Genomic DNA, 13,675 nt, shown 5'->3' with positions numbered 1-13,675 from the left:
TAATGTAATATTGGATTGAATAGTCTTTTATCAAGATAATTGGTTTGTACTAGAAAGTGATAGGCTGTTAAGGGCAACACTGTATTTCCTGCACAATTACCTATAATGTGTCCTGAGTCTGATATTGCCACACACTAATGTGGTGAAGAGGCCACACATTATTTCAACCCACCATATGGCTGCCTGGACTGTATGTAAATCATGGACAACATTTTTATAGCCCAAAGCATTGTTAACAGTTCCTGGTATATCTCACAAAATCATCATGCCTGTCACATGTCTGTAGAATAAAATATAATCAAACATTTGTTGTGTGTTATGTGAAAATGGATACATTTACAAGATACAACAAAATGACTACTGCACAAAATATGTTGAGCACAAATATCTCCATGCCCACCTGTTCCTCTCCATGCCAGCATAACAGCCCCATGCCAACAATACATATCCATATGCCACCTTACAGCTCCATACCACCATAGAGAACTAAACCAGGTCATACCACTTCCTAGATACTCTGCAGCCATAAAACAGATTGTGGCAATTGCTTAACTTCCTACTTACACTGCTAATAGAAAGCAATGGTGGCATACTGTCAGCTGTACCAGTGTATAGCTCTGTAACAGATCACCCTGTATAATCATAATGTTGTGCCCACTACATCCTGTCTACTCGTACTGTTCACAGGAAGCAATGGTTATTTTCTGTTGGTGGTGAGAGAGGACGTGGCCATTACAAATGTCGTTTGTAAGCCGGGAATGGGGTACCCGACCCCCGAAAATTATTTCTGGGGCTCTTGGTTGGGGTCTTGCCCCCGTGGGCTGCTTAGCATGGATGTGCATTGTGTTCATTTAATAATCAATATTACCATTACTGCTGCAGTTTCTGAGAATAGTCACTTGAGCTGCCACATAGCAACGTTGAGAGGAAGTCCATAAATAGAAGTGGTTTTTGCACCCTCCTCCTGCACGTTTGGTCTGCTGGGCATGACAAGCTATAAATTTGCAGCCTGTGGAGGGTTCTGTGTCTAACCAGGAATCTGCTTTCCAGTACACTAGTTAACATTAAGGGCCTCAGCTTTAATGTAGTGTAATTAGAGGCAGCACAAGATCTCTGGGGGCTGCAATTACCTATCTCCGGGGGAGCAATCAGCCTTAATTTAGGAATTGGATGGTGCAATTGCCAAAAGCCACTATAATTTCATTACAAAGACAATGTGCACACAAGGGTTATGTTCCCATCTGCGAATATTCTCATGTGAATCAGTAAATCAGTGAATTATAATGTACATGGAGTAAGAGTGTAATGATGAAAGAAGCTAAAGAACACATAATTGAGTCATTTTTATTAGAGAGTAGCTGAAATTGTTGCATAGTGAAGGCAGTTTTTTTTTCTCTAAAGACCACGTGAACATGTGCACGATTTATACCTGTCTTTGAAATAAGATGCATAACAGAAATTCATGCAAGTTTGGGGCGAGGGACGTGTTCTCTATTCTTTGCTGTTTTTTACAAAATATTGGTAATATGAAGCATTGAAGCTAATTGTGTATGTTATTTATATTTTAAGCATCATGGTATTACAGTGTGTTTCCTAATAAAATGTAAAATCAAAAGTTGTCAGATATGTATACAATTCTCTAAAAATCCAATCACTGGTTTATCGGACCTTGAACAACGCTCTGGACTGACGGTAGTTTTGATCATCCACCTCTGTCTGGAGGTTCTCCCAAGTTCTTATTGCTGAGGAATAAACATAATATCAGCTTCCAGCCTCAATTCAGCACTGGTCACATTTGGCTGGTCCAGGTAATGCTGTCCATAGACCATAGTGGATCCCAGACTTTCTCAGTTCAAGGCACCCTTAGGGTCTCCATCATTTTTTCAAGGCACCCCTAAGCCAAAATAATTACCAAGTAGTCCCCCCTCCTTGCTTATTACCGGCCTTGGCCTCGGCACCCAGTTTGGGAACCACTGCCATAGACCATGACACCACCTCCCTATTGATGTCACTAGGTGGGCCACTGAGCCTTCATCTGTGACCCCCAGCTTGATGACCCCACTCAGACTTATTCTCTGCTTTATGGGCCGCAGAGCTTTACTCTCAAGGGCTGGGGTCCTGGGTGAAATTTTGGTGTGGCATAAAACAGATAATAAGACTGAACGCGAGCAGCACTCTTCCACACCATGTGACCTTCATCACTGCACTCAAGGAGTTAATGCAGTACATCTAAAATCCAAGGAGGAGGATGAAGCATAGTTTGTACTATGTGACCCCTTTTTTTCTCCGCAGGAGAGAACTGCGACTATTTTTTTTTTACTTCTTAAAGACATTTTTAGGCAGGGCTGCATTAGTGACTATTTAGTACAGGGTGGTCTCTGGTACCCTCCGTCAGGGCTACTGGAGACATTTAGGGGTCTGAATGGCCTGTGGGGAAGTCCTGAATGGAGTTTTGTGGGATCGAAAGGCATGTGGGGTATTTTAGGGTTAGTGGGAGGTCTCAGTGGCCTGTGGAAAGTCTGAGGCTTTAGGGGGCATTTTGGGATAAGTTAATGCCCCTCATTTTAGAAAGAGAAAAAAATATTTAATTTTTGAGTCGGCCAGATGTGTAGATGGGAGAGTGTGAAGGAGCGGAGTAAGTGAGAAGGAGGTGTTTGTGTGATTAAATCTATTATAGCTAATTAATGAAATGAAGTATATGTTACCATTTTGAAGTGTAGCGAGATGAACAAACAGTCCTTGGATTGCATCAAGTTTGCCCATTGTTCCTGGTGTTCTCCTGTTGTCATCCCAGGATCCTCTGATCACCCCCTTCCACAAGTCCATTTTGACATTCGTAAGACAATATGAAAACTATAATTTTACCACTTGCACATCTAAGATTGTGTTCAATATAAGAGCACTGCTATAGGAGGAGTAATAGTGTACTCTTGTGGAAACATTACATTCATGGCTCAGTACAAAGTACTTCCTTCTGGGATTCCTGTAACATGACGAAATTACCAAGCCTATATTTATTATAGCTGGGAACATTACGTATTTCATACATGTAATTAGTCCACAAACACTGTGTACAAATACTGATACAAATCTGTTTCCTCTCCAGCTGGCGGTTCACCTTCTACCTGGGTGCGCTGATCGGGGGTTTCGCTGTCCTGTATGATGTAAGCTTTATTTTATAGCACAAATTTTCTGGATAACGATGCACTGATGTAGAATTAAACCAAAATGCAATGATTATATAATGGGCCCCATTCAGAGCTAGGAGAAAATGTGCACCCTGACAAAATAATTTTGCACTGGAGGAGGGATTGGGGGGGGGGGGGGATTTAAAGTGTCCAGAGAGATTTGGAGTTGAAAGGGGGTGTGCCCTTGCTCAAATCTAAATTGCTGGGTAAAAATAAAAGTGACCATTATTTGTGCGCTACATGCAAAAGTAGCCAGTATGCAAAAAAAATAAAATCAATGCATTTGCTCACCGTGCATCGCAACATGGTTTGCTAAAAATGCAAAATGAGGGAGGCCCCGTGACTTTAAGGGTACGTCCGGTTTCTTTACAGCATATCAGAAACACTTTGAAGTTTCAGATATGATTCTAAAAGGCCTTTCTATTCATTTGAAAGGGATTCAAAAAAAAAAAAAAAAATTAAATACTTATTTGAGTAGTGGTATACAGAATGTAAAAAATTACAGTTCATAATTGTAATTACTGTATAACATTTATAAAATAAAAAATAGAGTTTTAGTGTTTTGTTTTTTTTTTGTTTTTTTTTATGCAATCTAAATTCTGTACAGTCTGACGGCCCCACACACTATACAATTTGATTAGGTTGTACAGAAAACTAAATTGTAACATTTGTGAGTACCTTTAGTAAATGTTTGGTAAAACTTGCTCAAACCAGATTGTCATGTTGGTTTGTCTCCCAAATTAGTCTTTTCCATTTTTTTTTTTATTTTTGTTTTGCAGAAACCTTGGTTTCATGATGTTTGGGAAGTGTGGGTGGGCTATCCAAAGCAGGTAAGACCCTTATTTATTTAGAGAAGACTGTGAATACTACTAGGAGGTGGAAACTGATGAAAATAGGAATAATATCCACAAGAGCACATAAACAAACCCCTTTCCAAATGATTGTTTGGTCTGTTTTACTTGCCATACCCTGTAGCCTTTATTACATACAGTGTGTGGAACGTTGGCATAGTGGTTAGCATTGCTGCACTGGGGCCATGGTTCAATTACAATCCACCTGTTTCGTCTTTGGTTTCCTCCCATACAGACAGTTTAATTAAGTTTGAAACTAATTTCTCTAGCAGTACTGTGTGTTTATATGCACCTATAGTAAAGACATTAGATTGTAAGCTCCATTGTGGACTGAATAACAATTCACTTATTATTTGGAGCTCCTCAATTTGCTGGCACTATCGAAATGATAATTAGAAATAACTAGTGGAGATATGAGATCAAATTAAATTTATAGTGGGTAAAGCCAATTTTCAACTAACTACACATATCTAAACTTGCATCCCCATTATTCTAAAAATCCACCGAATTAGGATAAGAGACCACAAGGGTCCTATATATAGAGTACATCAGGATAATTAGATCAGTAAGCTCATCTTTATAACTTTTGTTAGGTCTTTATTGAATTTAAAGTGCCAAAGGTAGTATTTCTTTGATAATCCGGGGCAAAGACCAATGAGGTCATGTAACCCATAGCAACAGTCTACTATAGTCAGATCAAAGAGAGTATTACTGAGTTTTATTTGAGGCATGTTTTATCTTTATAGTGTATTACTCAAAAAATGTACTTGAACAATAATTTTTTTTTTAAAAGATTTAATTTGCAGCTTAAATATAGCAGAGGTAAAAATAACAGTGAATGAAATAGACAGACACACTGTTCACAGATCAAAGTTTAGTTTATCTGATTTTTAAATCCCGTCTGGATTTTCTTGAAAATAAATGTGTTTAGTGTATGCAGGTTGTCATTTATACCTATATTATGCTCTGCAGGAAGTGCTGACATCCCAATACTGGTACTACGTGATCGAGCTAAGCTTTTACTGGTCTCTTCTGTTCAGTGTGGCCTCTGATGTTAGACGGAAGGTGAGAAAAGTCACTGGTTCATTGTATCCTATGTGCATTGTTGTGGTTTTAAGAAACAATATGATTGGTGATGTACTGTGAGAGGACAGGATGTTTACAGTCTTTCTTGGTGACCTAAAAAGCATCATCATTAGACAGACAAAGAAGAAGCTATTGGAGAGGATAATGAACAATGCAGTACTGAGGAAGCCACAGGAAATCAAAATGCTTTTAGACTCTAAATGTAAATCCTGCTATATTCCCTGAATTCTAAGAAAGCCTTAGGAAATTGAAGGATTTCTGTTTGTCCTGAATGGAATAATATAATGGGTAATCCTGGACAGTTGCCTGATATAAATACCAATAAAATAACTTTGTATATCAGCACAAAGAGTTGAACTTTGGGAAACGCTCTGTATAATGTTTAACTCTTCGCTGTTTATTATTTTTCAAGGATTTCAACGTACAAGTTGTTCATCACTTGGCGACCATTTTTCTGCTGAACTTTTCGTGGGGTGTCAAGTACATCCGAGTAGGAACTCTTACTATGCTGGTGCACGATGTTTCCGACATATTGCTGGAGGTACAGCAACATTATAAGAACCTAAACGCTTGCAAAGACAACAGTGTTGGCCGACTATAAATAAGCATTTTGATTGCTGTTTGCACTGTGCTTCATCTCATCTTCTGTTCCCAGGCCGCTAAAATGTGCAGTTACGCTGAGTGGAAGAAGGCGTGCAATATTCTCTTTGCCGTATTTGCAGTGGTATTTGTCATCAGTCGGCTCATTGTTTTCCCATTTTGGTAAGTTCTCTTCCTGATACACCATTGGATTTGAGTAGAAGGTTAGATATTTTGAGAGCATAAAGTGTAAGGAGTACGCGACAAAACAAGTACAGAAAAACAAGAAGGTGATGTGGTGGGAATGGGTGGTGAGTGACGTATTCATGTCACATGCAGCAACTATACAGATATGAATATAAACAAAGGTATTAAAAAAGTGATTTAAAATAATTAGATTCTATATAAACCATGTAAAGTTTGAAATGTTCAGAATGTCAATATAAGAGAGAGGAAATTCACCACCCAACGTTCATATTTCTCCTAGGTACTGTATGATTCTTTTTACGCTGGGCAGACAACCTTTTAAAACGCACCGGTCACCTATATTGAGAGGGCAGACATTTTATTGATGGAACCGATATGTAGCCTACAGTTCACTGGGAACCAGAGATTTCAGTGTGGCTGTGTCACTGGTTCTTTGGCTGCATTCTTATGAATGTTGGTTCAGTCCCCTAAACGGCTGCCTGCAGCTTGTGTGTAGATGAAAGGTCCACTCTAAGTCCTTCAAAAGAGACATTGTAAGGCATGCAGTAGATCTGAATAGCAGATTGCTGTGGGAACAAATGGATGAATGGGTCTCGAGTGTAAAACATCAAACCTATTTCACCTTAAAATTTTGCATTTCAGCTCTCAATAATCTAGAAATGTCTGATCAGTCTAGCAGTAATTAAAGTATATTGGTATCCATGCATCTGGATTGGACGTTTAGGATTTGTTTGATCAGGATCTCTTGCCAACCACACTCTACTATTCTGGCAGTATCTATACTCTATCCCCAATGCATTTGCAGCCAGGATAACTGTTAGATCCACATCGTAGTGGGAAAAGGGCACAGCTGAGACAAGATGAGTGTAACTCAGATTGGAGATTGGGACAGCAGTGAGGGTGTAGCAGAATGAGTAGGAGAAGCTTTAAGCACACTCTGAAAACCCATCTATTTGTTAAAGACTTGAAGGTTGGTGGATAATATCAGGTGTGGTAGTGGAATGTAGAGGTTTTATGGATTGGAGTGAGAGGTGGTTAATAGAGGATATGAGGTGCTGGTCTAAGAGGGAGAGATGAGGTTTGTGATGTATGAAGGGGTGCTAGTGTCGAGGACTTTGCAGGTGAGGGTTAGAAATTTTAATTGAGTTCTGGAGTAATGGAGAGCCGTTGCAGGCATTGCAAAGTGGTGTGGCATATAAGCGGAGCAACGAGAGAGGAAGATCAGTCTGGCCATAGTATATAGGGCAGATTGAAGCAGGTAGTTATGGGTAAAGGGAATGTCACATTGGAGGTTGCAGTAATGGAGACGGGAGATGATGAGAGAATGTATAGGAGTTTTGGCTGCAACTTAGGTAGGAAAACCATTAGGTGCTAGTTTAGTAGTAACTCCACTCTGATTCGGGGGGGGGGGGGGGGTGATTTTCCAAAGCTGCCCTAGACCATGTTCATTAGGTAAAATGGAAAGTATGTAGCATTTCCATCAGGGCAGGACGTCTAGCTTTGAACTTGAGTGGTCACTATGGGCTGTGATTGTGTCTCTTTAAAATGCTAGATGCTGATTTGTATGTGTTCCTTGGCTTTGGTGGATTGCTGACACTAAAAGCTTGTCAATGGTTTACGCACTCTGGCGCGACTAGGGCTGGCTTTCTGTTTTCACTTATCTTTGGTCTTGATTGCATTTTATATGTATCATGATGCCTAAAGGAATAATGTTTGTTTGAGATTTTATTGTATTGGGGGGGGGGGGAGAGAAACAAACCCAGTGCTTTGCAGAATGGTCTTAAACCTTGGAACCTATGGAGGGATCTCTCAGAAGCCTTTTAGACCGAATGAGAGTAACTGAAGACACTGCAAGAATGACATGAAAGACCGTAGTGATTTCAGTGCTTTCAGTCACATTTATCTGGCCATGTTCATCTGTACAGCCAAACGGAACAGTAGGGAGTAGCTAGAATTGCTGATTGACCATAAACAGCTTCAAAGTCTACAGACTTTGCATGGTCATTCCTGAAGCAGATCTGCTGATGGGATAAAGATCAGTAAGTTGTTACCTGCGAACAGAATTATTTAACACTGGAGGAACAGTGGTGCCTCTTACAGAACAGCTTGTGTTTTAATCATACGCTGTATGTACAAATGGAGGTACATGACCTACAATAGTACACAAGTACAATCCTTGTCATGCATATTAAAAAAAAGTGTTTAATTAAAAAAAAAGTTAACTATTTCATGCTTGACGCTAAAGGCATTGACCATTTTTGGATAACATCCCTGCCGTTGCCTCCCGTGTTTTAAATATGGAGGACCTCTCTTGGGAGCAGGGCCTTCTTACCTCTGTATGTATGTATTACCCAGTATTGATTTATTACGGTGTTTGTTCCCAATTGTAAGGTGCTACAGAATTTGATGGCGCTATATAAATAAATGTTGATGATGATTAACTAAAGCCAGAAGCCAAATGGCGCCACAGCTCACAGCGTAGGACTCCATACGCCTAGTCCACTTCAGTAGAGCTCAATAGTCATCCTGCGCTGTGAGCTCTGCGTGATAACTGCGCCAATAGATAGTAGGGAGAGTTCCTGAGGTAGATACTCCACCTGATTTATGTGGGGGGCAGATCAGAAAAGAGAGTTGTCAAAAAGAAGTCATAATCAATCATTTGTTTGAGTAGTTGCTGTCTATCACACTGGGGAATTGCATGTACTTTTAAGGAAATTCACAGTAAAGGTTTTATTGGTAATGGATTGATACCTGTTTTCAGAAGTAAACTCCCATGTTTTGCTTTGCAGGATAGTTTATGCCACGGTGGTCTATCCCCTGTACTACTGTCCCCGATTCTTCCTCTACTACTTCTTCAATATGCTGATGTTCGTGCTCCAGTTCCTTCATATATACTGGGCATACCTGATCTTTAGGATGGTGAAGAAAATGCTCTCTGGAAATGTAAGTTTGAACTGAACCATGGCCTATGTGTGTATTGTATGTAGCTGTCATCCTCTAAAAGCTTTGGAGAAAACCTGTAGTATAAACGGCACAGAAATGCAGCAATGTATTTTAACCCCAAATTATAACATGCATTGGTCTTCTTAACCAGTCATTGGGAATAATGTACACAAAGCTGTTGAAGGTTGTAATCATGTATGTTGTTGGTCTATTCCACACTTGACATCATTATTGCAAAGTCAGAACATTCTTTCTTGCTGAAGCAATTTAGGCCCCACTGCTAGGTCACTCTTGCAGGAGGTATTTCATTGCAATGTTACAGCACAGAGGCCTTATCAACAACGACGACACTTATGGAGTACTAATTGGAGTTTGCTTCCCTTATTATTTGCATTAGTAATTAAATTTCAGTTCAATCTGTTATTCTTGGAGATTTATAACAAACTCAAGTACTCCTTTATAGGGGATATTCACAACTCTGGTATAAATTTGGATCCTGAAACTAATGGTTCTACCAGAGAAAGCTGATTGTTATCAACCCTAAAAGAGAACTACCTTTCCCAAGTGTCAGAACATCTCTAGTTGGTTCTTCTATCTAATACATCAGATATTAAATCAAGTGTGCAAGTGAGGTGGCATTTAGGAAGTAGTGATCATAACATGGTAACTTTTGATTTGTTTTATTCTAACCTTATACAAGGCAATTTTGAACAACTCAGACAGGCAGTAAAGCCGATTAACTCATAATCTGTAGTATGATATTGTTGCAGGTATGCAGCTCGTGTAGTGTTGACTTGCGTCTGTAGTATTTGCATAAGATATGCATTTTCTTACTGTGCATGCTTACAAAAATAAGTATACATATATCTGTATACAGATTGTAGCTCACCTTACAGTTATGACTCTATAGTTTAAAAGGTGGAAAGGGGTTGTCAAGCATAGGATGAGTACAGTAATTGTGACTAAATTAGAACCTAGACCCAGATATGCCTGTCAGGAAGCGTATGTCAGCGCAGTCAAGATATGGAATTCACCACCAGGAAAGGTTGTGATGACAGATTCAATTAAAATGTTTATGACAAATTTTTAGCGGAAAAGGGAATCCAAGATTACCACCGTTACTTAAACTGAAGGATAGTAGTGGATCCAGGGAGACATAGGACTGCAGTATTGGGTCAGTAGGGATATTGCCCGATTGAAAAAGATTGGCAGTTGCTTCATCTGGATCAATTTCAGATATAAGAGAGGGATCACAGGAGATGCAAAATAGGTTGAACTTGATGGATTGGTGTCTTTTTTTTTTTCCAACCTCATTAACTATGATATGTTACGATATGTCTTGTGTGTGCTGGAGCACTCCAATCATGATGTGCATCAGTTCTAGCAAGCGGTTTCTGATTGGCTGATTGCAAATTGACCCTTCTAGTTGATAGTACTTAAATAATTAGGGATGGCTATATAGTATATGAAATCTCGCTAATTTTAAAACTATTTGAGAGCATCAAAAGCACAAAAGTAGAAACATGCAGAAGCATATATACACGAATCCTTTACATACAACACAATTTAGTGACAGAACCGTTACTCATACAGAGTAGGTAACTGTAGCAGTAACCAAAGATTGTAAATCTAGGTAGGTGCTAGCCAACAATGGCAGTTTTTTTGTATAGGGTAGGGAAGTAGGATAGAAGAGGGCAGGGGAAAAAGGACCAAAAGGGGAGCAGGGGGGGACGACCACTCAAGTGAAGGTCTAGTAGGGGAACTTTAGACAACAGGTTTTATAGTCAGAGCATGAATGCAACTGGACAACTTCAATTATTAAAAGTTGAGTAGGTGATGATAGTGAAAAGAGGTTCAAATTTTCTAAAAGTTTCACAGAATGCACGAAATGTGTTGGATTTGGTATAAGTGCAAATTGCTACTGCATACCATCATATTAGTCAGAGGGTGGATTTTTTTTCTACAAGACCACTATCGGCCACTTTGCTGCACTTAGGATATGCCTAAGTATTTTCTGGGTATGTTTGGGGAGATATGGGATATTGGCAAAATGACATTTCTCTAAAATGGCTCTATTTTGAGACTGCTCCACCAGACATGCAATGTCCGTCGCATCTGGGAAGATACTGTGGAGTTTGGTTGGGATGTAATATCATCAATATAGTGATTTGTAAGTGCTCTCTTTGATACGGACATTAATAGAGGATTTTGCGAACCATTCTCATATGTTAGCGCGACCTGGGACTCAGAAGAATGGTCTAACATATAGTCCCATTTGATTTCATGTGGGTCTTTCTCAACGTTAATTATAGGGAGGAGGGCATTATAAAATTAAAGACTGTTAGGAGAATGATTGAGTGTAGAGACAAATATTGTCTACTCGGGACAGTGGTCTGTTGAAAAGGCTAGTTTTAACTGATTGAAAGGTGCTTAATTTGCAAATGATAATGGAACTGTCACCAAGAGAATCTAGTCAGATATTTCAGATCAGTGAACTGAGGGAATACACCTGACCTAGTAAGGTTGTCCAGAAAAAGTATTTCAGCTTTGGACCAAATTGTGGTCCTTTGAGGTGAAAAGCGGGGTTGCCCCATTAGGGAATTATTGGAGTGGGGGATGAGAATGAGTAACCTATCCAATTGCAGTAGGACCAGACCATTAGGGATAGATGCATGGTAAAGTGAGAGCATGTACATATGAGTGTTCTGCTCACAGCTGAGGTTCCTAGGTCTACCCAATCTCTGGTACACATGGGCAATGCCATTGAACACTCTGCACCTACTGGGATGCATAATAGTATCTGTGGATGTTACGGATGGCCACATGAAAATGTGGATCACGGGAGGCGTGCTTGAATCTGTAGTTTCTTGTCGAACCACATAAACTGCATCACCAGGAGAAAAGAGGATATTGGTTAGGACTCTGATATGCAACATGTGGAAGAGATACAATAGTCTCGGCAGAATGTTCATCTTTATCAAGGTTATGCAACCAATCCAAGAAATAATTAGATTACTCCATGAGGTCAAATCTCTTTTTATGTGGTTCAGGAAAGGAGGATTTCAACTTTCTTAGTTAGGACAAACCTATGATATTTGTACGGACTAGTTTGCTAGTTGAAGTGAACATTAAGTTCTAGGTGGGGTGAAGAAATCTAAGATCTCTGTTTTGGTTTCATTTGTTTTAGAGTTTGATAGGGCTAAGAAGCATTGAATTTCATTGAACACATTTGATCTGAGGATTTGTTATGGAGAGGAGGATGTCATCGGCATAGAGAGCTATTTTGTGTCTGATGGAGGGCACCTTGCCTACAGCAATGTCTGGATTGGATCTACTCTTGAAGTCTAGATTTACAACATTAAGAGCAAAAAAAACGGAGTGAAAGAGGGCACCCTGGATGGTGCCATTGTTTATGGGAAAGGAGGTGCACCCATTCACCAAGACCAAGGTTGAGGGATTACCATACAGATCTAAAAACCTGTAAGGGTCTTAAAAGCCGTAAGATGCGGCAAGGGCCACCAATTGCGCTCAAAGGCCTTTTTGGCATCTAGGGTGAGGAGGAGTGATTGTGTCCTACGCTTATTTATGTGGTGAATTAGGTCAATGATCCATCTGGTGTGGTTACCAAGGACACAGCCTACATGATCCATGTGGATCAAAGACGGTAGAGCTCCATTAAGTCTATTAGCTAGGACTCTAGCGAAAATCTTCAAAGCTGCGTTTATTAAGGAGATGGGCCGGTGGCTGCCACAGACTATTGGATCTTTTTCTTCTTTAGGGATGACCAAAAATGTGGCCTTCATTGTAGATGGGTCAATGGTCCCTTAATCTAGAATTGTGCTAAATATTTTTGTTCGGTTTGTGGAGAGGATACCACAAAATGTTCTTTATAGCTCAGTGCAGGGACAAATCCTGGGCCTTTTTTTTTTTTTTTTTTGAGTTAAGCAAGTCTGGGAAGCGTTTCGGGAGATTGTATACGGTAGTCATCTATTCCATGCTCCGGGGTAATGGTTGGGAAGCTTTAAACATATTGGTATAGAAGGATTTGAAGTTATTTGCAGTTAGCTCTGGCTTGTACACCACCTGACCATTTGGGCTTTTAATATGAGAAATGGATTTGTGAGTTTTGTATTTTTGCCAGATTTGCAAAGACCAAGAACATTTTTTCCATAAAAGCACTGCTGGACCCACGTAAAGGGATTGGCAAAATATTTTAGCCAAGACCGCTTTAAGGTGGCCCCAAAACCGCGGAAATTTTTTTGATGTAATCGGAGTGGAGGGATCTGTAGTGTTGTGTTTAGCCTAATGCACCCTATTAAGCATGTATTACTAACACTGTTAGGCTACATCTCTTGGTGTATATATATGGATACTTGTATGCTTTATGTAAGTCTCAGATGCTACTGCTGTACAGCTGGACGCTTCTTGAGATGTCCAAACGAACCTATCATCATCATTTATATAGCGCCACTAATTCTGCAGCGCTGTACAGAGAACTCATTCACATCAATTCCTGCCCCACTGGAGCTTACACGATAAATTCCCTAATATAGACACACAGACACAGACAGACATACATAGACAGACAGAGAGGGAGAGACTAGGGTCAATTTTGATAGCATCCAATTAACCTTCCAGTATGTTTTTGGAGTGTGGGAGGAAACCGGAGCACCCACAGGAAACCCACGCAAACACAGAGAGAACATACAAACTCCTCACAGATAAGGCCATGGTCGGGAATCGAACTCATGACCCCAGTGCTGCGAGGCAGAAGTGCTAACCACTTAGCCACTGTGCTGCCCAAATGCAGGCAAATGAGGT

At 40.0% G+C, this 13,675-nt stretch overlaps 1 protein-coding gene across 2 annotated transcripts in view; it reads left to right on the top strand.

Moving 5' to 3' along the window:
• CERS3 (ceramide synthase 3) overlaps positions 1 to 13,675 on the top strand; it is an 86,465-nt gene that overhangs the window by 67,244 nt on the left and 5,546 nt on the right. For both annotated transcript variants that reach the window (XM_075207673.1, XM_075207672.1), the window contains 6 exons: positions 3,107 to 3,164; positions 3,968 to 4,018; positions 5,012 to 5,104; positions 5,538 to 5,666; positions 5,781 to 5,887; positions 8,701 to 8,854. In XM_075207673.1, the coding sequence (XP_075063774.1) occupies positions 3,107 to 3,164; positions 3,968 to 4,018; positions 5,012 to 5,104; positions 5,538 to 5,666; positions 5,781 to 5,887; positions 8,701 to 8,854 (592 nt within the window). The remainder of the gene's footprint in view (positions 1 to 3,106; positions 3,165 to 3,967; positions 4,019 to 5,011; positions 5,105 to 5,537; positions 5,667 to 5,780; positions 5,888 to 8,700; positions 8,855 to 13,675) is intronic.

This window comes from Mixophyes fleayi, chromosome 4, assembly GCF_038048845.1.
Source record: "Mixophyes fleayi isolate aMixFle1 chromosome 4, aMixFle1.hap1, whole genome shotgun sequence".
NCBI classification, from domain to species: domain Eukaryota; kingdom Metazoa; phylum Chordata; class Amphibia; order Anura; family Limnodynastidae; genus Mixophyes; species Mixophyes fleayi.
Note: the sequence above shows the minus strand (reverse complement) of the source record. Positions and strands in the feature narration are given on the sequence as shown.